Source organism: Artemia franciscana, chromosome 18 (assembly GCF_032884065.1).
Source record: "Artemia franciscana chromosome 18, ASM3288406v1, whole genome shotgun sequence".
Taxonomy (NCBI): Eukaryota; Metazoa; Arthropoda; class Branchiopoda; order Anostraca; family Artemiidae; genus Artemia; species Artemia franciscana.
Genome location: NC_088880.1, coordinates 10003654 through 10030720, shown reverse-complemented (window position 1 = coordinate 10030720; position 27067 = coordinate 10003654). Strand labels below are relative to the sequence as shown.

Sequence of the window (27067 nt, the reverse complement as noted above, 5' to 3'; positions counted from 1 at the left end):
TGCTCACCGGCAAGTTAAGTCTTCTGGTCATAGGCGTAGTCTGAGCACATTGCAGTGTAAATTACTGCTTAACGTTTCAAAACAGCCTGGCTGACACCCAAGTTTCTCACAAGTGATTTTCTCCTGAACTTCAGCATCTAGCTAAAACTAAACAAAAAACGAGTTTTTTCAACTGAAAGTAAGGAGCAACATCAAAAGTTAAAACAAACAGAAATTATTATGTAAATAAGGGGGTTGTCCCCTCCTCAATACCTTGCTCTTCACGCTAAAAAAGTAATTCTAGAAAAGCTTCTTATTGTTCTAATTAACTAACCCATGGCTTTCAGGAGTCGTTCTTAAAGAAGTGGGAGAAAAGGGCAAACTTTAGCGTAGAGAGCGATGTATTGAGGAGGGGGTAACCTACCTCACATAGATCATAATTTTTGTTCGTTTTAAGTTTTAATGTTGCTCGTTACTTTCTACTACTACTACTACTAATAACTCACTGCAGCACCAAGCTGCCTCAGGCCAACACAGCTACGCACGCTCCACCTCCAACCTAATCCTTTCAAGGCCTCCCTCTTTACACCCTCCCAGGAAGTTCCCATTTCCTTTAAATATTTGTTTATGACATCCTCCCAACCCAGACAAGGACGATCTGCTTTCTGTGTAGCCCCAGACGGTTGGCCAAAAGGGACAATTTTTGGCAATCTGTCATCTTTCATCCGCAGAACGTGACCTAACCATCTCAACCTTTCTTTCATTTAAGCCCTAGAAAGCGGGATTGAACAACATTTTTTGTAAAACCTACTGTTTGAAACATAGTCAGTCAACCCGGTACCCAGAACAATCCTTAGGCAATATCTCTGGTAAACATCTAGTAAATTGACGCTACTTTCAGTTGAAAAAATATTGTTTTTTTTTATTTATTTCTGATCTTTTTTTAATTGTGCCGGGAAATCCGGCTCCAGCTCCACATAAAAATCCTAAATAATTCAATACCAGTGAAAATTTACCCCAGACAATTACCATTAACATCTCTACGTGTAAAATTGAGTCAGCGTAGAGAAGGCAAGACAAATAAAAAGAATCTCGTATAGGGCCCAGGAATTCTGGCAAATTCTCCCATTGCAAAATTTACCCTGAAAAGTTCCGCCCCTACAAATTTCCCTTCCCTTGGAAAATTCGCAGTGTGGAAAATCTTAGCAGAAAAGTCACTCTTCCCCACCCGAAAAATGTATGCATACTTCCCAATTACAAATACTACTATACAATGGACATTTCATAACTTAAAGACCCCTTCTCAGGAGTTTGGGGGGTCATGTTATCTTCATAGATATTGTTATTGGACCTTTCAACTATGTTGAACAACATGGCTATCTCAATCTTTTGTTCGAATGACTTCGAATGGCGAAAAATGGCGTGCTATGTGAGCTAGCTGCACTCTAATTTTTTTGGTACCTTAAAAAGGGCACTAGAATCTTTAATTTCCGTTTGAATGAGCCCTTTTCCAATATTTTAGGACCACTGGTTTGATAAGATCGCCATTGGAAAAAAATAAATAAAGACAGATCCATGCACTTTCTTCTGACAAAAATTCAAAATTCCACATATTTGAAGATGGGAGCTAGAAACCTCTAAAGTAGAATTCTCCGATACGCTGAATCTGAGGGTACGATTTTCATTACGATTCCTTGACTTTTAGTGGGGGGGGGTGTTTCCCTCTTTTTCGAGAATTAGGCAAATTTTCTCAGGCTGGTAGCCTTTGATCGGTAAAACCAGTATTTCAGTAATCTTTTGCAAACATTTGAAAAATTGTTTGCTTCTTTTATGATACTCAATAAAACCATTTTTATGCTCTTAAGTTTAAAATTGTAATTACAATTTATTTGGTAATTTAATCTTCGTCGTAAATCATTGAAAAATGATTCTTATTCTGTGCAGCCATTTATAGGGATGGGGTGGCACAGGAATCTGGTGTCCCCAGTGTGATTTTAAGGGGACAGAGGGGATAATTGCCCTGGACACAGAAATTTTAGGGGAGCCAATTTACAAATAATTAATCTAATGGTTATAATCATTTTGCAAGTTTAGAAATTTTGTTTTTATTAAAATAAAGTTGGGAGCACAGTTAATAAATGGAAGCAATTATTAAATTATTAATTAATTAACAAAAGTAAAATAAATTAAAACATAAAAATGATTAAATAATGATGAAAATTAAATTGAGATAATAATAATATAAAAGTAAATTATCAATTAATTAGTGAAATAACAATAGATTCAAAATAAGAAAACGATTAAATGGTAATATCTACCATTTAATATCTTAAACGGTAATGGTACTTTATCTACCAGTACGAGACCAAAACGATGTGTAACTTTTACAGGAGGATCTTGACTCTCTAACTTATTGGTGCGAATTTTATTGGTACGAATTGGTGCGAATTCCATGTTCATAAACCCTTCTAAGTGTGTTGTTCTACACTATGCTCTTAAACTCCCACCTGTGCATACTTACCAGCTGTCTGGCATACGAATCCCTTCTAACGAACTGACCTTGGCGTTTACTTTGATACCCAATTGAAATTTGATAAGCATGTTTCGGAAATTGTAAAGAATGCAAATTATCGTTTATCGTCTATAAAGAGAAGCTTTAGTAGGTTTAACCTTCGTAATTTCTTACTACTATATAAATCAATGGTCCGCCCTCTTCTTGAGTATAATACTTCTATTTGGGTTCCATTAAGTCTAACGAATGAGCATAGGATAGAAAAGGTTCAAAGAAGGGCCACTAGATTGGTCCCATACCTTCAGCGCCTTTCCTATCCGAAGAGACTTTCTAGGCTTCAAATCCCGTCGTTGAAGTTTCCTAGACATCGCAGTGACCTTGTAAATGTGTTTTGTATAATTAAAGGAGTGGATGATGTTGATCCAAATTTATTTTTGGCACTTGGTATTAACCAAGTGACATAGCAATCGCAAATTCTGTCGGTCTGTCGGTCCCGGTTTTGCTACTTTAGGCACTTCCAGGTAAGCTAGGACGATGCAATTTGGCAGGCGTATCAGGGACCAGACCAGAATAAATTAAAAATAGTCTTTTTTTCCGATTTTACCATCTGGGGGGGGGCGTTAATTCAGAAAAAAATAGAAAAATTGAAGTATTTTTAACTTACGAACGGTTGATCAGATCTTAAAGAAATTTGATGTTTGGAAGGATATCGTGTCTCAGAGCTGTTATTTTAAATCCCTACCGGATCTGGTGACATTGGCGGGGGGTGTTGGGAGGGAGAAACCTAAAATCTTGGAAAACACTTAGAGTGGAGGGATCAGGATGAAACTTGGTGGGAAAAATAAGCACAAGTCCTAGATACATGATTGACATACCCGGAACGGATCCGCTCTCTTTGGGGTAGTTGGGGGGGGGGCTACTTCAGAAAAATTAGAAAAAATGAGGTATTTTTAAATTACGAACAAGTGATCAGATCTTAATTAAATTCGATATTTAGAAGCAAATCGTAACTCAGACCTCTGATTTTAAATCTCGACCGGATCCAATGTCATTGGGGGGAGTTGGGGGGATTGAGATCCAAAATTTGATATTTAGAAGGATATCGTGTCTCAGAGTTCTTATCTTAAATCCCGACCGGATCTGTTGACATTGGGTGGGGGAGTTGGGAGGGGGAAACCTAAAATCTTGGAAAACACTTAGAGTGGAGGGATCGGGATGAAACTTGGTGGGAAAAATAAGCACAAGTCCTGGATACATGATTGACATAACCGGAACGGATCCGCTCTCTTTGGGGTAGTTGGGGGGGGGGGGGTTAATTCTGAAAAATTAGAAAAAACGAGGTATTTTTAATTAACGAACGGGTGATCGGATCTCAATGAAATTTGATATTTAGAAGGATATCGTGTCTCAAAGCTCTTAATTTAAATCCCGACCGGATCTGGTGACATTGGGGGGTTGGGGTGGGGGAACCTAAAATCATGAAAAACGCCTAGATTGGAGGGATCGGGATGAAACTTGGTGGGAAAAATAAGCAAAAGTCTTAGATACGTGATTTTACATAATTGAAACGGATCCGCTCTATTGGAGGGGGGGTTAATTCTGAAAAATTAGAAAAAATGAAGTATTTTTAACTTAAGAACTTCATATTTAGAAGGACCTCGTAACTCAGATCTCTTATTTTAAATTTCAACCGGATCCAGCGTCATTGGGGGGGGGGGCGGACATCTTAGAGATCAGGATGAAACTGGATGGGAAGAATAAAAACCTGTATAAGATACGTGACTGACATAACCGGATCTGCTCTCTTTGGTGGAGTTGGGGGGGGGGGTAATTTTGAAAATTGAGGTATTTGTAACTTACGAAAGGGTGGCCAGATCTTAATGAAATTTGATATTTAGAAGGATCTTGTGCTTTAAAGCTCTAATTTTAAATTCCGACCAGATCCTGTGACATTGGGGGGAGTTGGAGGGGGAAACCGGAATTCTTGGAAAACGTGAAAATTGGGGTATTTTCATCTTACGAATAGGTGATCGGATCTCAATGAAATTTGATATTTGAAGGAATTCATGTCTCAGAGCTCTTATTTCAAATCCCGACCAGATCTTTTGACATTGGGGTAGTTGGAGCGGGAGGGGTTCAGTGATTTGGCGAGTTTGGTTCTTCTGGACGTGCTAGGACGATGAAAATTGGTAGGCATGTCAGGGAGCTGCACAAATTGACTTGATAAAGTTGTTTTCCCAGATTCGACCATCTGGGGGGGGGGGGCTAAAGGGAGAGAAAAAATTAGAAAAAATTAGGTATTTATAACTTACGAGTGGGTGATCGGATTTTAAGTAATTTTGATATTTAGAAGGACATCGTGACTCAGAGCTCTTGTTTTAAATCCTGACCGGCATTAAGCCTCTGATTTTCCTTTTATCTGATTTTCTGATTTTCCTCAATAGAAATCATTCTATTGATTCTTAAAATTTTGTTAGAGCTCATACCGTATGAGCTCTTGGCTCTTAGCTCTTCTTGCCTCGTCACAAGTGCCATATGAGCTCTTAGCTCTTGTTTACATTTACTCTACTAGTCAGCATGATTATAAATTATATCCCCCAAATCCACTGAAAAAAAAATGGTCAAATATCTTTCGTTAGTAGAGTTGCCGGACCATGGAATGGTTTGCCTTTGGAGGTTGTCGAGGCAGAGAGTGTTCGAGTTTTTAAGAGTGCATTAGTAAATACGCCTTTTTATTTAGACGCTTTTGTTGTGTAGTTTCGTGTTATTTAGAAGTTTTTGCCGTTTAGTTTGTCGTGGCCAATTTACTTTAGATTAGTATTATGATTTTGTGTTTTTGTGTTTTTGCGACAAGCATTGATGCTTACCGCTATTCGTAATAATAAAATGAAAAGAGAAACCAGCAATGTAACAGCACAAAGACACACACAAAAAAAAGAAAGGAGATAGAAGGAGAAAGGGAAAACTGTTTTCCTTAATTAGTGGCTAATATAGACCGGCACTTCAACCACATAGGTCAAACAGCATAGCCATACACAATCAACCATAAAGAATAATCCATGGACAGGAAGTCATGTCGTCAATAAGTATAAGTCGTCATTTACCAAACAATAAACACTAAAATATGATAATGCACATTATTATGTACTTTAATAAAATGATATAATATAATTATTATATTACATTTTTATTTATTGTGTATATATTCATTAACGATTATATTATGAATAATATAATATAAGAATATGTACATTAATATAGTTTATTATAAAAAATCATTTGCACATAAAAAAAATCGAGGATTTTGCTGATCGAAGACAATCCAATATATTGATTTTCTGACGATCGTCTGATATCCCCAGTGTGGGTTCAGTCCCTGAGATGAATGATCCTGAATGCGTAGAGTCTGAAAAGCACATTTTTAGGATCAAATTTTAAAACTTGAATTATAACTTTCTAATTTAAAGCTTACTATTAGAAGTCTTTTAGAAGAATATCGGAGCGTAGATTTGACCCTTGACTTTTTTCTTTACCGATCGTATGAAAAAAGCCTCTACCCCCTCCCCCATGTAAGACTCAAACCTTGTGTACGCATATATTGTTCAAAATTTCGTGAAATATTCAGTGCTCCAATTGGCCGGCACAAAAAAAAAATTCTTTTACACATAGTCGTGGTCAATCAAATGAGCCCTCTCCGAAGTTTATACGAGCATCCATTCCATAAGAACCATATATGCCTCCAGAGCATAACCTACAACGCCTGCCCCGGGCTCTGGGGGCTGTGTTGACACAGGAGTTTTTCTTATTTTACCTTTGAACTATTTTCAACAAAATGGCTGTCACAAAATTCTTATCGGATGGGTTTTGGGGAAAACAGGGTGTGTATGGGGGGGGGTATTCGCCCTCGGATCTCAGTGACTTTTAAAAAGTGAACTAGAACTTTCAATTCCCAATCCGATGAGACCTCTCTGAAGTTTATACGGGCATCCCTTTCATAAAAACCATATATGCCCTCAGGACATTACTTACTATTTTAAAAAAATGGCTATCTCAAAATTTTTATCGGTGGGTTTGGGAAAAAGGGCTTGGGGGGGGCTAGTTGCCCTTCAATCTCTTTTGACTCTTAAAAATTGAACTAGAACTTTAAATGTCTAATCATATGAGCCCTCTATGAAGTCTATAGGAGCATCTCTTTCATAAGAATCATATTTGCCCACAGGGCATAACTTACAACTCCTGCCCCCGGGCTCTGAAGGGGTTTTGTCGACACCTGTGTTGTTTTTTTTATCTGACGTTTGAACTATTTTTAACAAAATGGCTATCTCAAAATTTGTATCAGATGCGTTCGGAGAAAAAGGCGCGTGGGGAGGTGATTAATTGCCCTCCAGTCTCTTTTGACTTTCAAAATCTGAACTAGAACTTTCAATTTCCAATGAAATGAACCCTCTCTGAGGTTTATGCGAGTATCCCTTCCATAAGAACGATATATGCCCCCAGGGCATAACTTACAAAGCCTGCCGCCGGGCCTTGGGGTTGTGTCGATCCTCGAGTTTTCGTTATATGATCTTTGAACTATTTTTCATAGTTCTTATTGGATAGGTTTGAGGAAAAAATGTTGTGGAGGGGGGCTGTTTGCCCTCCGATCTCTTTTAACTCTTAAAAAACTAACTAGAACTTTCAGTTTTCAATCAAATGAGCGCTTTCTGAAGTTTTTTTTCGAGCATCCCTTCCATAAGAACCATATATGCCCCCAGGGCATAACTTACAACCCCTGCCTCGGGGGGGGATTATATCGACACCAGAGTTTTTGTTACATGATCTTTGAACTATTTGTAACTAAATTGCTATCTAAAATTTATATAGGATGCATTTTGGGAAAAATGGGCGTGGGGGGCTAGTTGCCCTCTGATCACTTTTGGTTCTTATAAAGGGCAGTAGAATTTCCGATTTCCAATCGAATGCACCAACTCCGAAATTTATGTGACCACCTCTTCCTTGTGAAGTGCCTCTGAAAAAATAATAAACAATAAAATATTGAAGCCGTATGGCCTTTACTATATGCAATGCTATAGCGGTGCCTCTGATTTAGTCAGCGTTGCCATTCAACTTTTTCACTTTAATGCAAGGTTTGAAAAAAAAGAAATTTCGGATATTCACCGTTGAATGTCGCTATTGACCAGATTTCCGACATTCATGGCAACATAAGCGTTGATTTTGTCCTTAATACTATTAATTTATATTATGTAATGAACGTATCTGTATAATTAACTAATTTATATTTTTAAATAGCTACATGGGTTGCTGGAGCCTATATAAACGGAACAGTTGAAGCTATATTTTCTCAAGGAATTGTATGGTGTCTTCCGCCAATCGGATATTCTTTGGCGCTCATCGTCGGTATGTATCGTCTTTTTATTTATTTTGTTTATTTTTATTTTTAGTTCTTATCCATGATGTAAATTTATACTCCCATTTCCATTTTCAACTCTTCTGATTCAATGCTGGGGTGTCTCGTCAGAAAGTGAAGTGTCTAACTCATAAGACTTTACCTTGTAAACATCAATGGCATCTATCAGCAGATATTTCAGGTAGACTGCAGTAATTCCAAAGGAGGTATCCTGTACTGTGAATTTACAACAGACAGGCGTCACAAAATCGGGGGGGGGGGCGCGGATTCTTCAAAATCTAGGTGGGGGCTAGTTTAGTTGTTTTTTTTTCAGTTTTTCAATGAAAATACCAAAAAGGTATTATTCCGTAAAAAATACTCCCAAGGGTATTTTTCGTAATCTAGGGGGCCCCTGCCTGTCCTCCCTCCCCCAATTGAAGCCAGTGACAAGGGAGAAAAAAACGGTTTTTTCTATAAGAAAGGCTTTTAATGGCATAAGGAGGGGGTTAGAAAATGAATGAGCCCCCTCCCAAGTTTTAACACCCCTTTTATCCGAATTGGCTTGGGAAAAAGTAAAATGTGGGTACCATTCTCTCTTTACGTAATCATCGTTAGTGGGTGATCCTTCAGATGTGGTGCCTAATTTCTATTTTTTAACTATTTCTGAATGTGTAAAGCAGGAGGATAGGCCATCTCGAAGGAACAATTCTTGTAAGGATCTCAAAAATGAAAATTCATTGAATTTAACTGAACTTAAGAATGTAGAATATTGAAAAACTAGTGCCTTACTGAAAATCGAGTCTGCTTAAGTTTTTTCGAGAATTTACATTGTATGCCAAACAGTAATCGATACTATGACGATCAAAAGACTATTCGAAAACTTCTAAAGTCTTTTATTTTCTGCAGGCTATTTAAGACTTTTCTGGTCCGGACAGAATTTCTTGTCTTTGCGTTGCTTTTGTGTTTTCAGTATAGACCTAGTTTTTCAGGATTCTACAAATATATGGAAGTGTCACGAGTCAATTTATTTGAGCTATACAGAAAAACATGTTTAAAAAGGAATCATTCCATAATAAGCAACTGTACATACAAACCGCCCAAAAGATGTAATTTCCACTGTCTCTTCAACTGTTTAACTAAAGAAATCACGTATATTATGTGGTATATGCCTTGCAAGACGAAAGTGTGCCAAACGTTGCGAGCGCTGCACCATACGTAGTTGAACTAGGAGACACACGTGGCGCTCTGAGATGTATTCCATGTGGCGCAAAGTGGGTGACTCCTCGGGAAATTCCTACCGATTGAGTTTTTTCATGGACACCTAGTGAAAGATTCCGCTATTAAATACCTATTAATATGATTGATTAATAACTATGGTACGGTAATTAGTAATGATTGCGTAATTAAATGAACATTCCAGTTTATCCCGTTGTCATTCCCCGTAATTTCCTGGTTCCCGAAAGAACAAAAGTGTCACACTTGGCAACTCTATCGCAGAGTAAGCTGTAACAAAATCTGTACATTTTGCTACCTTTCCCTTTTACCTTGTTGTTTTTTTTTTATTTGTTGTTTTTTTCCCTTTTACCTGCACTAGAACCTTGAGAAACTCTAGGCGGGCGTGCCCTGCTAAAAGATAACAAACAAGTATTGGTCCAATATTGAAAAACAAACAAAAAGAGAACCTCTCTAATTGGTCCTTAAACAAACTCTCTTATTGGTCTAATAAGAGAGGCACACTTACTCCCGCCGTTAACCGGGCCATTTAACCAAACACTTGCAAAACTATAGGCTCTATGACTATCTTAGTTTTATGACTTTCGACCTTAGTTCTTCTGCCCTAGAAAAAACGCATGGACGGATCCTGCTAATATGAGGGTTAATACCAGATTTGCCTCTCACTCAATCGGACTATCTGTCTTGGCTTTTTCAAACAGTTCGTGGTAACGAACTGTACTAAGGAGCGACCCGGCTCAATAGTAACCGAAACTCTAAAAAAACGGAATTTTGATACCATTGGTTACATCAAGAGAATTGCATTTTAAATGTATAAGTTTTATCAAGTTTAGTCTTACCTATTAAAAGTTATGAGCCTGAGAAAATTTGTCTTATCTTAGAAAATAGGGGGAAACACCCCCTAAAAGTCGTAGAATCTTAACGAAAATCACACCATCAGATTCAGCGTATAAAGAACCCTACTGTAGAAGTTTCAAGCTCCTATCTACAAAAACGTGGAATTTTGTATTTTTTGCCAGAAGACAGATCACGGATGCGTGTTTTTTATATTTTTTCCAGGGGTGATCGTATCGACCCAGTGGTCCTAGAATGTCGCGAGACAGCTCATTCTAATGTAAATTAAAAGTTCTAGTACCCTTTTTAAGTGACCAAAAAATGGAGGGCACCTTGGCCCCTTCCCACGCACATTTTCCCCCAAAGTCACCGGATCAAAATTCTGAGATTACCATTCTGTTCAACGTAGTCGAAAACCTAATAACTATGTCTTTGGGGACGACTTATTCCCCCACAGTCCCCAGGGGAGGGACTGCAAGTTACAGACTTTAACCATTGTTATGTGTACAGACGTGTACAGACGTTTTCGCGTTGGGGGGGCTAAGGGGTTTACATTGGAGGATCTTACCATGGGGGAAGAGAATTTCCATGAAGGGGTGCAGAAATTTCTAGCATGATTAAAAAAAAACAATAAGAAAATAAATAATTTCTTTCTTCAACTGGAAGTAATGAGCAGCATTAAAACTTAAAACGAACATAAAATATTACGTGTATAAGGGGGCTCGTCTCCTTCAAAATACCTTCCTCTTTGCGCTAAAGCATTTTTAGTAATTTCAGCTATTTGTTCTTCGGTCTTTGTGATTCAGGGGTCATTCGTAAGGAGTTTTGTCTATATTCAAGCTTTAATGTAAAGAGCAAGGTATTGACGAGGGGGCGAAACCCCTCATATACGTAATACAAATGCACAAATATAGAAGTTCGTTACGTGGGTTAATTCCTAAGGTACGTATGTTTATTACTAACAAAAACGTTCGTAAAAAAATCAAAAGTCTAGTTGCATTTTTAAGTAACCAAAAATTGGAGGGCAACTAGGCCTCCTCCACCATTTTTTTCAATCGTCCGATCGAAACTATGAGAAAGCCATTTAGCCAAAAAAAATTAATATGCAAATTTCGTTTTAATTATTCATGTGCGGTGAGCAAAAATCAAAACATGCATTAATTCAAAACGTTCAGAAATTAATTAAAAAACAAGTTTTTTTTTTAACTTCAACTAAGTAGCGACATTAAAACTTAAAACGAACAGAAATTATTCCGTATATGAAAGGGGTTGTCCCCTCCTCAGTGCCTCGCTCTTTATGCTAAAGTTTTTTTATTATTTTAAAAAGTAGAGTTGTGACAAAGATTCAAACTTTAGTGTAAAGAGCAAGGCGTTTTGGAGGGGACAGCCCCTTTCATATACGGAATAATTTCTGTTCGTTATAAGTTTTAATGTCGCTCCTTACTTGCAGTTAAAAAAAACTTGTTTTTTTTTATTTAATCTATAGTTAGCCATGGCTTGATGCCCACAACTATTCGATTTTTATTCAAAATTAATGGAGTGTTTTAGAGTTTCGCCCACATGGTTTTCACATAAAAGATTTGACAGGTGTTTTTGTTTCTTAATAACGCATTCAAAAATCAAAGCTGTCAGAATTTCAAATTTTAATCTATGCTTGAAATCAACTGTATCATTTATTCATAAAAAGAATTAAAAAAATTATTTAGACCACTAGTTTTATACTATATACAAATTTGTGCGAAAACTGAATGTCGTACAGACAAGAAAATGAATTATTAATCAAAAATTCAATGAATTTGTTTTTGTTTTGATGAACATAATGTCCACAGACAAACATAATGTTTGGCTTCTTAACTGATCAATGACAGCTGAAAAGTTGCTATCCTGCAAAAAAAAATAACTTAACACTTAAGAAGGAAAAACATTTAATTTTTCCTATGGCATTGGGAAACGAAAGAAATACTTCTAAAAATGTACAAGGCAATCCTGTCTCATTGCCGATATACAAAATTTATTCCCGCCACCGGCTATGGATATGTAACTTCATACATGGGTAAGAACCCTGAATAAAGAAAAAAAGCTCCATAAGAGAATTTGTGCGGTACTTGACCCCAAGCTTCTGAGTGAAAAATGTCTGCAACTACGCAAATTACGTAGTCATTTTTGGTTGCGCAACGTTATAACACGTAATTCTAAGCAATCAGTCAATACCCTTTACGAAGTCAACAGATTTATAGAAACAATGTTCAGATGGGTTTTTCCTTCCAAATTTTTTTCACCTTTACAGGATGACTTTCGCACTGACTAACGAGCCCTGTTATAAATTACATTTCTTGAAGAAGTATTTTCAATTTTCGTCACAGTGTAAACACAAACGAAGGAGTTTTTCCAGTGAGAGGGTGAACAATTTTAAGAGGGAGGGAGAGCAATAATAATAATAAAAATTATTTGATAATTTGAATAAGAAGTACCCAAAAACCTAATGGAATTTAGGACTTCCGGGGTGGTTTGGGTCCCCCCTCCTGTGTACGTCCATACTACAGGGTGCATATTAGAATTCGAGATTCTTCCTTATAAGTTTCGGGTTAGTTTTGTCGCAAGACAACAGTCTGTAGGATCGTTGGGCTAGTTAGGATCATTGGGCTTACACAAGTCAACTTATTTGTGATTGGTGGATTATTTTTAGCTGACCAATCATAGACCGTCTTATATTCTTACATTTATTAGCTAATTTGACGGAACGACATTCAAAAATGATATAGCGATAACATTATGTTTCTTGAGCTTTCTTTAATTGTTATACCCCTGCTGAACTCGAAGCTAGTCAAAAATATTTTAATGTCAAAAATGTAATTGTTCAATTATCTATTACTTTTTGGAATTATGGTATACTTGAAATAGGTATCCTATTTATGGGTTTTGTCATGGGGCGAGGATCGGGTGTTGATGCAAAAGTTTGAAAAATAAAACAATGGGCCTATTGTTTGGAAAATATGAGAAATAGAGAGGCATAATTATAAACTTTGCATGCTTAATAGTGGTAAAAATACTACTGTTATTTTTCTTATTTCTTTTTTATAAAGTTATGGGTAGTATTGACAGGGATTTGCTACGAATTACGAGTACTGCGTTTAGTCATTTGGTTCTTTGATTGAACTATTCATCTCTCTTGATAATTGTTGTTAGTAGGAGTAGTGTTTCTGTTATTGTTGAGGTCGAGACTTTTTACATATCCCTGCACAGAGAGAAAGAGTTCCCCTAAGGTTAGTCCTAAGAATTCCAGTAAAATATGAACTATTTTGGAAAAACTATTTAGAAACTAATTTTCTCTTCAAGATTAATTACTATCATTCATCACACCGAAGTTGCCTAGATTCATTACAAGCCCTTCGATCCAGAAGAAGTTTCGTAACAATTTGTCTCCGGTGACAAACATTTTACAAATCATTTGAGATGTGATTTTATCATTTTTTTTTTCAATGATCGTAGCATAGAGATAGGAAAAGGAACTAATACCAGATCGAAGTCCCATTCTGACACGCTTCAGATAAATGGCAACCGTGGGACTGCATTATATTTTTTACCTGATTAGAGCATTCACTTTTTAAACAATCGAAGTCCCATTCTGACAGGCTATAAATACACGAATAAAAGAAAAAGAAGCAAACCCTTGATAATATATTTGAATATTTAATGATGATTTGAGCATTTAAATTTTTTTTTAGAAGCTTTATTTTATTTTTATGGCATTTGTTATTTACCAAGTGACACATAGCGATCGCAATTTCTGTCTGTCTGTCGGTCCCAGTTTTGCCAGTTCGGGCACTTCCAGATAAGCTAGTACGATGAAAGCTGGCAGGCGTATCAGAGAACAGACCAAATTAAATTAGAAATAGTCTCTTCCCCGATTCGACCATCTGAGGGGGAGTGGAGGGACGGTTAATTCGTAAAATTAGAAAAATGATGTATTTTTAACTTAACAACCGGGTGATCGTATCTAAATGAAATTTGATATTTAGAAGGATCTCGCGCTTCAGAGCTCTTATTATAAATCCCGAACAGATCTGGTAACACTAAGGGGAGTTAGAAGGGGAAACCGGAAATCTTGGAAAACGCTTTGATTGGCGAGATCGGGATGAAACTTGGTGGGAGAATAAACACAAGTTCTAGATACGTGATTGACATAAATGTATTAGATCCGCTCTCTTTGGGGGAGTCTCTTTTAGGGGGATTTCCAGTGCTTTGACGAGTTCGGTGCTTCTGGACATGCCAGGACGATGAAAATTTGTAGGTGTGTCAGGGGCCTGCACATATTGACTTGATAACAGTCGTCTCCCCGATTCGACCATCTGGGGGAGGGGGGCTAGAGCGAGAGGAAAAGTTGAAAAAATTAGGTATTTTTAACTTACGAATGGATGATCAGATCTTAATAAAATTTGATATTTAGAAGACCTCATGTCTCAGAGCTCTTATTTTAAATCCCGACCGGATCTGGTGACATTGGGGGGAGTCGGAGGGGGAAACCAGAAATCTTTGAAAACACTTAGAGTGGAGAGGTTGAAGAGTCGGGATGAAACTTGGTGGGAAGCATAAGCACAAGGCGTGGATATGTGATTGACGTAACTGGACTGGAACCGCTCTCTTTGGGGGAGTTAGGGGGTACAGTGCTTTGGCGAGTTCGGTGCTTCTGGACGTGCTAGGACGATGAAAATTGTTAGGATTTTCAGGGAACTGCACAAATTGGCCTGAGAACAGTCGTTTTTCCCGATTTGACCACCTGGGGGGCTGAAGGGGGAGGAAAAATTGGGTATTTTTAGCTTACGAATGGGTGATCGGATCTTAATGAATTTTGATATTTAGAAGGATTTCGTGTCTCAGAGCTCTTATTTTAAATCACAACCGACATTAAGCCTCATATATTCCTTTTAAATCAATCTATTGATTCTTAGAATTTTGCTAGAGCTCATGCCATATGAGCTCTTGGTTCTTCCGACCAAGTCACATGTGCCATATGAGCTCTTAGCTCTTGTTCAAGCAATGAAAGAATGGCATTCCTCAGCTTACGTTTATGCTACACTAAGTGTATGGATACAAGTACTTTTGAGGGAGGGGTAGGGAGTATGCGCCTGCCTATTTTTTGAAAAATAACGTTTATGGGACATTGTCACTGAAAATGCCTTTTTTAATTCTCTATGACAAATTCAAAAGAAAGACTGGATTTCCGGACAATCCGGAACACACCTGAGAAGTTTTATAATAGATCTTAATGTAAGATCTGAGATAAACGGTTTCACAGCCACCAAGACAAATGACGAGTGACAGAATGTATTGGACTTATATAATTTAGGCTTTCCATATATTTGCGTAGTAGGGGGGGGGGAGAGGATAGGCTGATTTGAGGGGCGAAGGATAGGCTGATTTGATATGCAAATACATAGCCCAAATCATATTATATGAAATAAAGTTTTATATTTTCATCGTGTTTTGGTATAATTCATTATGATTAACCTGACTTCACTTTTTGAGCGTGTTCAGGATTTTACGAAAATACCAAAAAGACAAATTCGTCTCCCCCCTAGATTTTGGGAAATATTTCCAACTCAAGATTTTTGTTGATCCACGCTCTTGATGGATACAATACTTATGCGTGTGATACCATCTCCGAAACCCCACGCTGTTAATGGTATGTAGCTACCACAATATTGAAGTTTTCATCTTGAAATTTTCGAAATGTGGCATCTGCTTATCGAATTTTGTAGGAAAAAGCTGATGTATTCTATGTTCATCTAATCAAGGACTATTGATCAGCTTTGGGAACAAGATCGATCCGTTTTGGTAAGGGTTCTATCCAGGATTTTTTTTATCGGGAGGGGGTACAAAAGGATTTTTTCGGGGGATGGGTACAAAATGATTTTTTGGGAGGGGAGTCTAAGAAACTTTAAAACACACGCATTAAAATTTATGCTTTTATTCATTTTTATTACGTTTTTACAAGTCAGACAAACATTTTTTTGAGGGGCGGGGGTTAAAACCCTAACTGCCCGTCTATACGGTCTTGGTCTTAGTTAAAAAGTTGATATTCTTGTCGCACAACAACACCATAATATAATGACCAGGGGGACCCGGGGCTCTGGTGGGGGGCATTGGGTCCTGGATGGGAATGTGGGGACCCATACTCTTGCGCAAGCCCGGTAATGGAAAACTGATGTGTTCAGGGTCATTGCATTACATTAATGATACCTGGTCGGTTGTAGTCATAATCAAGTATCAATAATCGGCTTGATACCATTATAGTACAAAAAGATCCCTACCAATTGTATATTAGCATCCATATCAAAATTTTGTTTATTAGACATCATGTCTCTTCAAACTCACTTCAATTATTGAATACCATACCTTGGCAAACGAAACTCAGATAATAATAGTTCCAAAAATTTTCCTTCTCTACCGGAAATGGAGATAACACTATAGGCCCGCTTTAACAGAGAGAATGGTTTCACCAAGAATATACTGTTTCCGGGAAAATGTTAAATCTTGTAGAAGCTTTTAGCTGGATGCCAGGGACTAGCAACTCTAAATAGTCCTAGGAATGGTGGGAGTACTGGCCGCTTAAAATAATGGGGTACTGGCCCTTTGAAGTAATGGGGAGGCTGGGTGCTTAAACTCACAGGGGGGATACTACTCAGGGATATATGTCGTCGGAATGGAGGGATAAGTGTGTCGTGGAATAGATTGGGCTTCCACTACTCTCACAGTACGTTGCCACGAACTGTAATTTCTTGTTTTGCATAGTTGGTAAGTGTTTCTAACTCTAGAGAAAAGCTTTTTTTTTTAGCAAAATATTTATTTGTATGCATTAATACATAAAAGGTGAAAACCAACTAACAAGCCCGGTGATGATAGAATTTCACTACCAACCTTGGGGTCTTGGGTTCGAGCCCAGCGTTAGAATTTTGTTCCGTTTTTTCAGTGGTGCATTGAAAATATATTCCTTTTCAGGTAAGGGCTGTATTTGTGGATAAAAAGTCGACATTGGACTATTTTACTCGCGCAGATGGATAAATAATTCGATTAAAAGGGAGATTTTTTTTTCTTTGTAAATGAGTTCAGTCTTGTAGCTTTGGTAAGTCTACACTATTTTGTCTCACGGCTTTTGCATTGAATTAAATTTTTTTTTGGAGGTGGGAGAGGGGAGCAAGGAAACTTCGAATTTTGTGTGTGTTTGTGTGTGGGAGAGCGAAACAAGTTTTGCCAGATCTTCGCAAAAGGGTTTACAATACGGTTTAAGGGTTTAATAGGGCTTTCCAAGTTTTTCGAGCCCGAAAGATATTTTTTTAGTTTGATAAGTCTTTTATATGCGATTTTACGACCAATTCAGGACTCGAGAAATATTTCTAGAGGAGGGTAACGCTCCCTCCCCCTGCATGGGGACATCACTGTATGTCCCCATGCATGATGATGCTGATGAGTCTTTGTTTATGCTTTATCCCGACGATCAGTTAGGCATCTTTACCTAATTAGTCTCTAACAAACCGGATACAGTTTGTTATATGTTTTGAGGAATTGTGTTCATCGGTGCACTGAAAAATTCGGTCACGAATTAGGCCTTAAACCTAAATTTTGTTTAACGGAGGAAAGAGAGGTTTTAGCTATTGCACGAATAAAGAACTTGAATGCTAAAGTGTATTCCAATGTACTGAATGCCATTTGGCATTTGAATGCCAACTTGTTTTTGGATATTTATATATCAAAACCAAAATAATGTCACGTTATTTAGTTAAATACTGTCATTTTTACAAGAATTTCCCCATTTAAATCTTCAAAAACCGTGCGCATCACCGTGGACACTGAAATATTATTTAGCACTCTTAAAATTACCACGATGTGAGATACGCCCTTTCGTTTCATGGAAAGTGTATGTATAATGGCAGTAGAGATTAGGAGGCCTTACTCTAATTTCTTAAAATTAGTTTGTGTATTCTTCCGTTTTTTCATTTCCCAACCCTGAAGTAAAGTTTTACATTCATGCCCAAAAGATAATGTTTCTTAAGTATCTAAAGTTCCTGAATTTTAGAAAGTCGATCAGAACCACAGAATGCACTTTGAGCAGACGCTTTTTTTTATTACTGAGGGACTGGTTTTCAAAAAGCGACTGTTAGTAAACAAAATCAAATTACATGGAAACTTTGAGACTTAATATATCAGAATAATGAAGTGCATAAGCACATTCAGGACCAACCTTTAGAAGTGGTGTAAAAACACGAAAAATGCGGTCTTTTGCCATGACGTTGCAGTTTTTCTCGACGTTTTCACGAAAAGAGACTTCCTTTCTGGCTGAATTTGGGGTAGATGTCCCTCTTTCTTTTGAGTAAAAGTATGACTAAGTCGATTTAGATGCAAGAGCTAGTATGCTCGGGCGGTCATACTTAAAGTGCCAAGGAAATCAAAACAAAAAATTTTTTTTTGCCCTTTGGATCCATCCAGAACTAATGTTGGGGGTGCCCGAGGAAAAATTAATTACAACCTCTCCCCCTCCTGACTAAAAATATAAGAACAAATCCGAATCAAAGTAGCAATCCCCCAGCCGCCCTCCAACTGTGCTGCCAGGGGTGGCTGACTCAGTTGCCCCCCAGGATCGGCTTCGGATCCATCTTATGGTTTGTTCCTGCCTGAATGTCATTGCTAGTTTCAGAATGAAGTCTTTAGGACAGATCCACGTTTTTGTCAATGCTGCCACGTTGCACCGCAAAAATAAATGAGCGAAACAACTTAATTAAATTTGACAACGCTTGTGGTCTGTAACAAAACAAACTGGAATAGTTTGTTAATTTCTAAAGACAACTGTACTAAGAAAGCTACACCTTCTTAGACTCTTTAAGTGTCATACGTTTTAGCTTTTTTTGCTAATTTTTCACGCATGTATTTTTTTTACACAATCTGGCCCCCTCACTACTACCCAAAGTGCATACAGGGGCTTCACGTAAGGAGACGCTCCTCCCTTAGTTTTCAGCCAGTCGGTAAAATAGTTTTATTTATTTGGTGAATGACCTGATGGAAATAAACGACGCAAATCAATGTGGAAGAAAATTGGTTTCAGTCGCAATAAAAAAATAAAATAAGCTCAACAACAAAATATCAGCCAAAGTAGTGGGTAAAAATAACCGAGCCGTCGGTAAAATCCTTAAAACCGAATTTTTAATTTTCCCTAATTTTGAAGATGTAGCCTATAGGAGTGTGTGAGTTTTCACTTTAAAAATTTGACATCTGGTTTCGTTTGCATTGTTTTTTGTACTTTAAGGTTTATGTCCTCTGTGAAACATGTGGTTTTAGGTTAGGTATGGTTAGGATTTTACCAACCAGTCGGTAAAATCCTTAAAACCAAATTCTTAATTTTCCCTAATTTTGAAGATGTAGCCTATTAGATTGTGTGAGTTTCCACTTTAAAAATTTGAATATTCTGGTTTCGTTCGCATTGTTTTTTGTACTTTAAGGTTTATGTCCTCTGTGAAACATGTTGTTTTACGACAAGCCTACATATCTAAAGCTCGAGATAATTGTATTAATGGATTCGTTAGTTTCATATCTATCCATTTTCCTCGTCAGAATTAAGATATTCAATAGTGTTCCTTAGAGAATGTTCTCTAAGAAACTTGTTTAGAAAAGAGACTTGTTTTTTTTCTTCGCATTCTTACGCATTTTACAGTACAAAAAGGACAAACGCAAAGGAAAATTCGGAAGTGTGATCCTGCAGATGGATAAAGCTCAATCTCTGCCAAGAGTAGAGTTATCTGACAATGGTAAAAATCGGTACTAGTGTTGATAAAAAAAAGAGAAAAAAAAATCATCAACGCTGTCTATCTAGCTTTTGGCGTTTATTGGTATTTTTCAGTGTAATCATAAGGCAAAATTGCAGTAATGAATGTCTAACCTCGATTTCTGAAAAAAAAAAACAAACAAAAAAAACAGCACAATTATGAAGTTTGAAAGAGTGCCAAGAAACGCCAAATGCTGGTTGGCGTTGGGGATTGTCCTTATCAATACTGACACCAGTTTCCACTCTTTTAAGTTATCCGTACTGCTTAATCTCCTGCTATCAAACGAAAGCACTATTGTCAGCTTATGTAGAAAGATTAAAACCGAAATATTTTTGAAAAATAACATACCAAAGTTTGCATATGCAGCATTATCCTTAACATCTATATAACCGATTAAATGTACCATTTCTTAGGAAGAAGAGTAGGATTTGCCCATATAATAAGGTATTTCATTTCCAGGTGGAATTCTTTTTGCCAAGCCATTAAGGGAAAAAGGCTACGTGACAATGCTGGACCCCCTTCAGGACAAGTATGGAAGACGGATGGGTGGTCTTCTATTTATTCCTGCTCTTGCAAGCGAGATCTTTTGGATTGGTGCCACACTTAGTGCATTGGGTAAATAATTTTGTTCTCATTTATAAGAGGGTTGCAAATGTTTTGTGCCGTTTATTCTGGAGGGCTTGTGTGGGCTGGATGGGTAGATCCCCTTTCTGAGGTGGAATTTCTTTGTTTAAAAGAGTGCAGAAAATGACTAAGGGACTAAGCTCCGACTTGCATGACTGTTGACTAGGAATTGTGGGAGATACTGAATGGCCTCCCTCCTCATGTTTTAGGATTGCTCATGTCAGCATTTTTTTCTTTGAAAAATTTCTAGGTAGGCTACTTACGTGTTATCCTGATCACATTCGAGTTAAGTTAGGTTAAATATAATGAAATATACCAAAATCTGATGAAAATATAATATTTTAATAACAAAATTACGAAAACTACAACAAAGAATTATGGGTCAAGCAGAACGTATTATATTACATACCTAATCTAATCAATTCTATATTTTGAATATTTAATTAAAGTATACCTACATAATAGCTCATCTCACTCCGCCTAATATATCTATCTCATCATCTCCAAATGCACTCATCTATCTCCAAATGCAGATAGAGAAACCGGTTTTACTCAGACGAAGAACTTACGTGTGGTTGGGATGACAGGTAATTACCAGCTTTTGTTTTGATAACGTTTTTAAGCTAGCTTCTGTTTGTTTTTAATTGACATAAATCTACAATTTGTTGTTATCAGGAATATTTGTAATTTTTTCATTTTTTTTCTGCTTAACAATTAATTTTTTTATAATAATCACTCTATAATTGTTTTATTATTTTTATTTCTGTCATCCTGGACCTTATATATATTTCAGTAACTTCAGTTTTGAGACTAAAAACAAGTAATTAAATTTCATTGCAGCACAAAACGAGGTGTCTTAAAAAGAGACACTTCTTTAATTATCCCTAATTAACACAATATTTGCATTATAGCATTTTATTGTTAACAGTAATCAATTAAGAAAAATGTTTTGATTTGTGAGGTAAACCTTGATCCGAGACCAAATTGAACTTATGCCGGTTCAACTGACACTAAAGATCAATATTAGGAAATTTTGATTGACCAATCTTAGTCAAATCCAAATCTAACTCGGCTTTAGCTAGTTCTATCTCTGGCTGCTAGTTAAAAATCTAATTTAAAGAAGTTTGGATTCAACCGACTCTAAAGGTCAGTATTAGCAAACCTTAATTATCCAACCTTAATCAGAGTCAAGTAGAAGTTTGCTTAGTCCTAGCTCTGGATGCTAGTTAAAACTCTAATTTAAATGAATTAGAATCAAATTGACTTTAAAACTAATTTTAGAAAAGTATTGTTGGTCAGGTTCCTTAAGACCAGATTGAACTTTGGCTTTGGTTAGTCTTAGCTCTGGATGTTAGCTGCTAAAACTCTAATGTAAATGAATTTAAAGTTAGCTCCTCTGATGCTTAAACTCTTATGTAAATGAATTTAAAATCCGCTATGTTTACTTTCTAATGTTGTCTAATGTTTTTTCTAATGTTTACCTTCTAATGTAGCTTTTCTAATGTTTACTTTCAGGGTTAGTTGATTCTAAATTCATTTACATTAAAGTTTTAGCAGCTAGCATCCAGAGCTAGGATCAAAGCCAAATCACACTATGGCTTTGGTTAGTCCTAGCTCTGGATGCTAGCTGCTAAAACTCTAATGTAAATGAATTTAAAGTTAGCTCCTCTGATGCTTAAACTCTTATGTAAATGAATTTAAAATCCGCTATGTTTACTTTCTAATGTTGTCTAATGTTTTTTCTAATGTTTACCTTCTAATGTAGCTTTTCTAATGTTTACTTTCAGGGTTAGTTGATTCTAAATTCATTTACATTAAAGTTTTAGCAGCTAGCATCCAGAGCTAGGATCAAAGCCAAATCGCACTATGGCTTTGGTTAGTCCTAGCTCTGGATGCTAGCTGCTAAAACTCTAATGTAAATGAATTTAAAGTTAGCTCCTCTGATGCTTAAACTCTTATGTAAATGAATTTAAAATCCGCTATGTTTACTTTCTAATGTTGTCTAATGTTTTTTCTAATGTTTACCTTCTAATGTAGCTTTTCTAATGTTTACTTTCAGGGTTAGTTGATTCTAAATTCATTTACATTAAAGTTTTAGCAGCTAGCATCCAGAGCTAGGATCAAAGCCAAATCGCACTATGGCTTTGGTTAGTCCTAGCTCTGGATGCTAGCTGCTAGAACTCTAATGTAAATGAATTTAAAATCAACTAACTGAAAGTAAACATTAGAAAAGCTTACTGGTACCGTAAGGCTTGATCAAAGCCAAATCGAACTTTGGCTTTGGTTAATCCAAGCTCAGGATGCTAGCTGCTAAAACACTAATATAAATGAACTTAAAATCAACTAGTTCTGAAAGTAAACATTAAAAAAGTTGACTGGTGCCGTAATGCTTGATACAGCCAAATTGAACTTTGGCTTTGGCTAGTTCTAGCTCTTGATGCTAGCTAAAATACTACAGTACAAGAGCTTGGTTTCAATTCACTTTGAAAGTCTACATTAGCAAAACTTTGAATATTAGCAATAGACCACTCTAAACGGTCCTTGAGATTTTTGTTTTAATTAGAGCTGTTTATGAAAGATCTAATGTATGTGACGGTTCATTTTCGAATTTCTAAGGCCCGTGCCCCCCTCCCCGAATACCCTATATTGTGCCTATTATTTTTTCCCCAAAATTTGTGCACTTCCAATATATGTTCCTCCATAGATGTCTAGCTATGAATTTCTCCAACAACTGTACATCAAAATTTTCATCGGAAGGGGGAGGGGTACTAAGAGAGGACTTGGTAGTCACGTATATGCCACAAATCACATAGATTGCTTGGATGCTTCGGGAGATCCTCTAGAATGTTTCCCGAAGAACAGCCTTACAGTGAGTTACCTAGTCAGGGCAAATGTAAATATTATCCAATCCTGGGGCAAGGATAACTGTAGTCTCAGACCCCCTCCCTTTCACTTGGCTATCCTGCTGCGGTAAAATTCTAGTTAATTGACTTCTTGCTATCTCAGAAAGGGTTTAGGTTAGGAAAAATGAAACTTTCAGGGATGGGTCTACACGCTAAAGTATGTCCCGGGAAGGTATTTTAAAGTACTCATCTCCACTCCTTCTCCCTCTAGAGGGCCCTGAAATTTGCCTACATGACAGGTCTATACCTATTGAAATTTTGACAAAACATCATTTTTACCTTAATTTTCAGTTACTAGTTGCCTTTTCTCTGCCTTTAGTTCTGAAAATGCAATTCCTGTTATTGGAGTAGAATTTTGAGCCATATCAATTTTTTTTTTCTTTCAAAATTTAGGAAATGTAGTTGCATATCTTTAAAACCTTAAAAAAATGGAATTGAGCAGTTATGAAGCTGAAAACAATTTTGTTGTACTTCAATTAAGCAGAATATCTATTTTGCAAGGTTTCACTTTTATATCACACATATTTTTTAAGGTCATCGAAGATCAGGGCCCTCTAGAGGGAGAAGGAGTGGAGGTAGTTGCATCAAAATACCTTCCCGGGACATACTTTAGTCTGTAGATTCATCCCTAAAAGTTTCATTTTCCTAACCTAAACCCTTTCTGAAATAGCAAGAAGTCAATTAACTAGAATTTTACCCCTGCTGTTTTTCGAGCTTCGCGCAACATTAAAATAAAAAAAGTGTTCTATCGACAGGCTACATAGGAGGGAACATTCAATTTTTTTGCTTATAAAAACAAAATATTTGTAATGTGTCAAAGAAACAATTTTGGTGTTGGCCTTTAACTAGGGTAATTTGCCCCCCCCCCTCGCTAACACAGTGTTTGATTGCATAGGTGGAATCTCTACAGATTTCAAATTTGTTTCAGGGACAACATTGGCTGTGATAGTGGACATTGATATCAATCTGGCTATTGTTGTTAGTTCTTGCATCACCTTAACCTACGTTCTTTTTGGAGGATTATACAGCGTTGCATATACTGATGTAATACAACTTCTCTGCGTCGTACTGGGATTGGTAAGGTAATTATGACTTTTAGGGTTGGTGAAGTAACGACTTCACAAGGTTTAAGTTAGAGTTGAGTTTCATATTTAGCGTTTTTTTTAGTGACCAGTGACCCGGAAAACAGATCAGTGACCTAGAAAGCCAATTTGAATGAGATAATATACAAGAACCAGATTTAGTTGACATTTTCCTAGGACTTGGGGGGGGGGGTAAAAGACACATTAAAGGGAAGCGACGGTAATAACGAAAGATTTAAGCGTATCTTGGCGACTACAATCTAGAAATACAACTATTTAACCTACCAATCAAGAACAGACTAAGGAATTTCTAACGGGGGGATGGGGAATTAATGTCTAAATTATGATAAACAGGTAGTTTAAACGACAGATAGGGGGAGTCAATTCTAAGAATCATGACAATTGAAAAGTTCTAATTAATGCCCTTCCCCTATATATGTCTAATATCAATCGATTTTGCTTCTCAAGGAGAGAGAATTTGTTTAAATTATGTCTGATTACCCCATCCCCCTTTGTGTATCTGGTATTAATATATTTAATGCTTCAAATTCTATAGTCTAGTCTTATTTTGCAAAACTATATAATTGGAAGGGACCATAAAAAATTCCAAAGGAAGAAAAAAAATTATATTGAGACAAGTTATTCAGTTAGCGGAAAAATTAAGCTAAATACGAAATAATTAAAGTATTTAAACTAGGTGTCGTGGACAAAACATCATTCTATGGGTTTCACTTCTCAAGGAGAGAAAAGTTGCGCAAGTTCCTACCCTTTTTCCTATCTCTTCCCCTCCTAATTACCCTCTTTCTCCCTTTCTATTACCCCACTTCTATATATCTGATATAATATAATCAATGCTTCAAATTCTATGGTCCAGCCTTATTTTGCAAGACTGGTATAGAAATTTAAATGGACCGAAAAAAGTTAAAGCTCCGAAGGAAGGAGGAAAAAAATAGATCGAGATAAGATACTCAGTGGAAAAAATAAACTAAATACAAATTGATTGAAGTATTTAAACTAGGTGCCGTAGACAAAACATCGTTCTCTGGGTTTTACATCTCAAGGAGAGAAAAGTTGCATAATAGATTTTTTAGTTTCTCCCTCTCAGAAGATCAATACGAACTGAAGTTTCGCAATCATATTTAATAATCCTAACGATCTGCAATCGATATAGACAAATTTGTAGCCAAGTCAGATGAAAGTGATCTCATAGTTTTCAATTGTCTGCTATCTTTTGGCATCCATCGCCACTAGTATTTTCCTTCTTTTATGAAAATTGCTGCCAAGACTAGTAATTTAATCTGTATTGTACAAATTGTTTTGAAAGATAATTTTGTTTGTTTGAAACGTCTTAGCTTTAATATGCTTAAAGCTGTAAATTCTGAAGTGTAGACGTCATTTCAGGGAATCTAATCTAAAAGTTTAAACGGACCAAAAAAAAAAATTAAAGCTCTTATTGAAGAAAAAAATTGAATTAAGAATTAGAATGACAATTATAAGGAGCATTTAAAGCTGATAAATGTTCGATACATTATTTGAACTACTCTGCTTCACAGTGGTGTCGTTTGGGGGGCAAGGGGGAAGTTGCCCGTAATAATTTGGGGAAAAATTATTATATAACCCTTGCCCCTTGACTCTTCGTATGTGGACCCTTTTTGCCCCCCTTCCCCCGCTCCCGCGCTCCCCCTAAAAAAATCAATGTGATCGGGAATGTAGCAATCATACATTTACCGCTTCCTATATTTGAGTAAGATAACAAATTACAGACAATCAGACTAGAGTCAAGCACCTCAGAAATAAATTATAGTGAAAATAAGTTAAAGCTATATTTTAGCTGTTGATTGTCTGCTATTCCCTTCACAGAATAATACTGTTTCAGCCACGTATGCATATTTTCTCACGGGGCCAAAAATATGCTCTATTTGGGGGGGGGGAGAGGAAGATAGTAGAAAAAACTAATTTTATTTGATAATTGATTAAGAATTGCCCACAAATTAAAAAAAAGAATTTCGTGGGGGGGGGGGCTTTTGAGGCCTTCCTTGCGTATGCCTTTGTGCTCATTCCATTATATATTTTTTGTAAATTTCTGTAAAAGGTAATTTATTATATATCATTGGAATTAAGATGAAGTATAAAGCTGTATATCGTATGATGGATATTTAGTTCGCTTGTTGAATTTTCCCTAACAGGTGAAATTCTGTTAAAAAATGACAGAAAATGTCAAAAAAATATGCTAAAATAACCAGTTTCCTGTTCATTCACTGGTAAAACACTTAGGTGTAGCTTTAGTTTTCACCGCCTGGGGGATAATGTTTATTTTTGCCCCCTCCCCCATCTAATACTCCTATATTATGAATGAATCAAATTAAAGTTAATTTTTTTAGCGTCTCCTCAGGGGCTTTGCGGGGGGACAGCTGTCTCCTTTACCCCCATCAGCTCCGTCACTGGTAAAAAATTATTAGCTTTTGCTTTCAAACCATTATTTTACAGACTTTAAAAAAAAATTCTGGGAAGATCAGAGAATTTTGCCTTTACTCAGACTTACCGGCTATTATTCCATTGTCCCTGAATTTTAGGGTTTCGGGAACCCGCTTTTCGGCACCTCGTGTAAATCTCAGAATTCCTTTGTGCCGTACAGTTCTGCCAGGTGTGGTACAATTCCTGCAGCGCTGTTAATTTAAAAAAAAATTAACAGCAAATAA

At 36.7% G+C, this 27067-nt stretch overlaps 1 protein-coding gene and 1 long non-coding RNA gene across 2 annotated transcripts in view; one reads left to right on the top strand and one right to left on the bottom strand.

Annotated features, from left to right (window-relative positions):
* Window positions 1-27067, top strand: part of LOC136038585 (high-affinity choline transporter 1-like) — a 52951-nt gene that overhangs the window by 6266 nt on the left and 19618 nt on the right. The window contains exons 2-4 of the mRNA XM_065721782.1: window positions 7781-7888; window positions 20219-20374; window positions 24215-24363. Coding sequence (XP_065577854.1) covers window positions 7781-7888; window positions 20219-20374; window positions 24215-24363 — 413 coding nt within the window. The remainder of the gene's footprint in view (window positions 1-7780; window positions 7889-20218; window positions 20375-24214; window positions 24364-27067) is intronic.
* Window positions 5772-27033, bottom strand: LOC136038587 (uncharacterized). Its single transcript, XR_010620251.1, has 3 exons — window positions 26911-27033; window positions 8968-9198; window positions 5772-5897 (listed from the first exon to the last, which is right to left on the bottom strand). It is a non-coding gene; the product is annotated as an uncharacterized LOC136038587 (long non-coding RNA).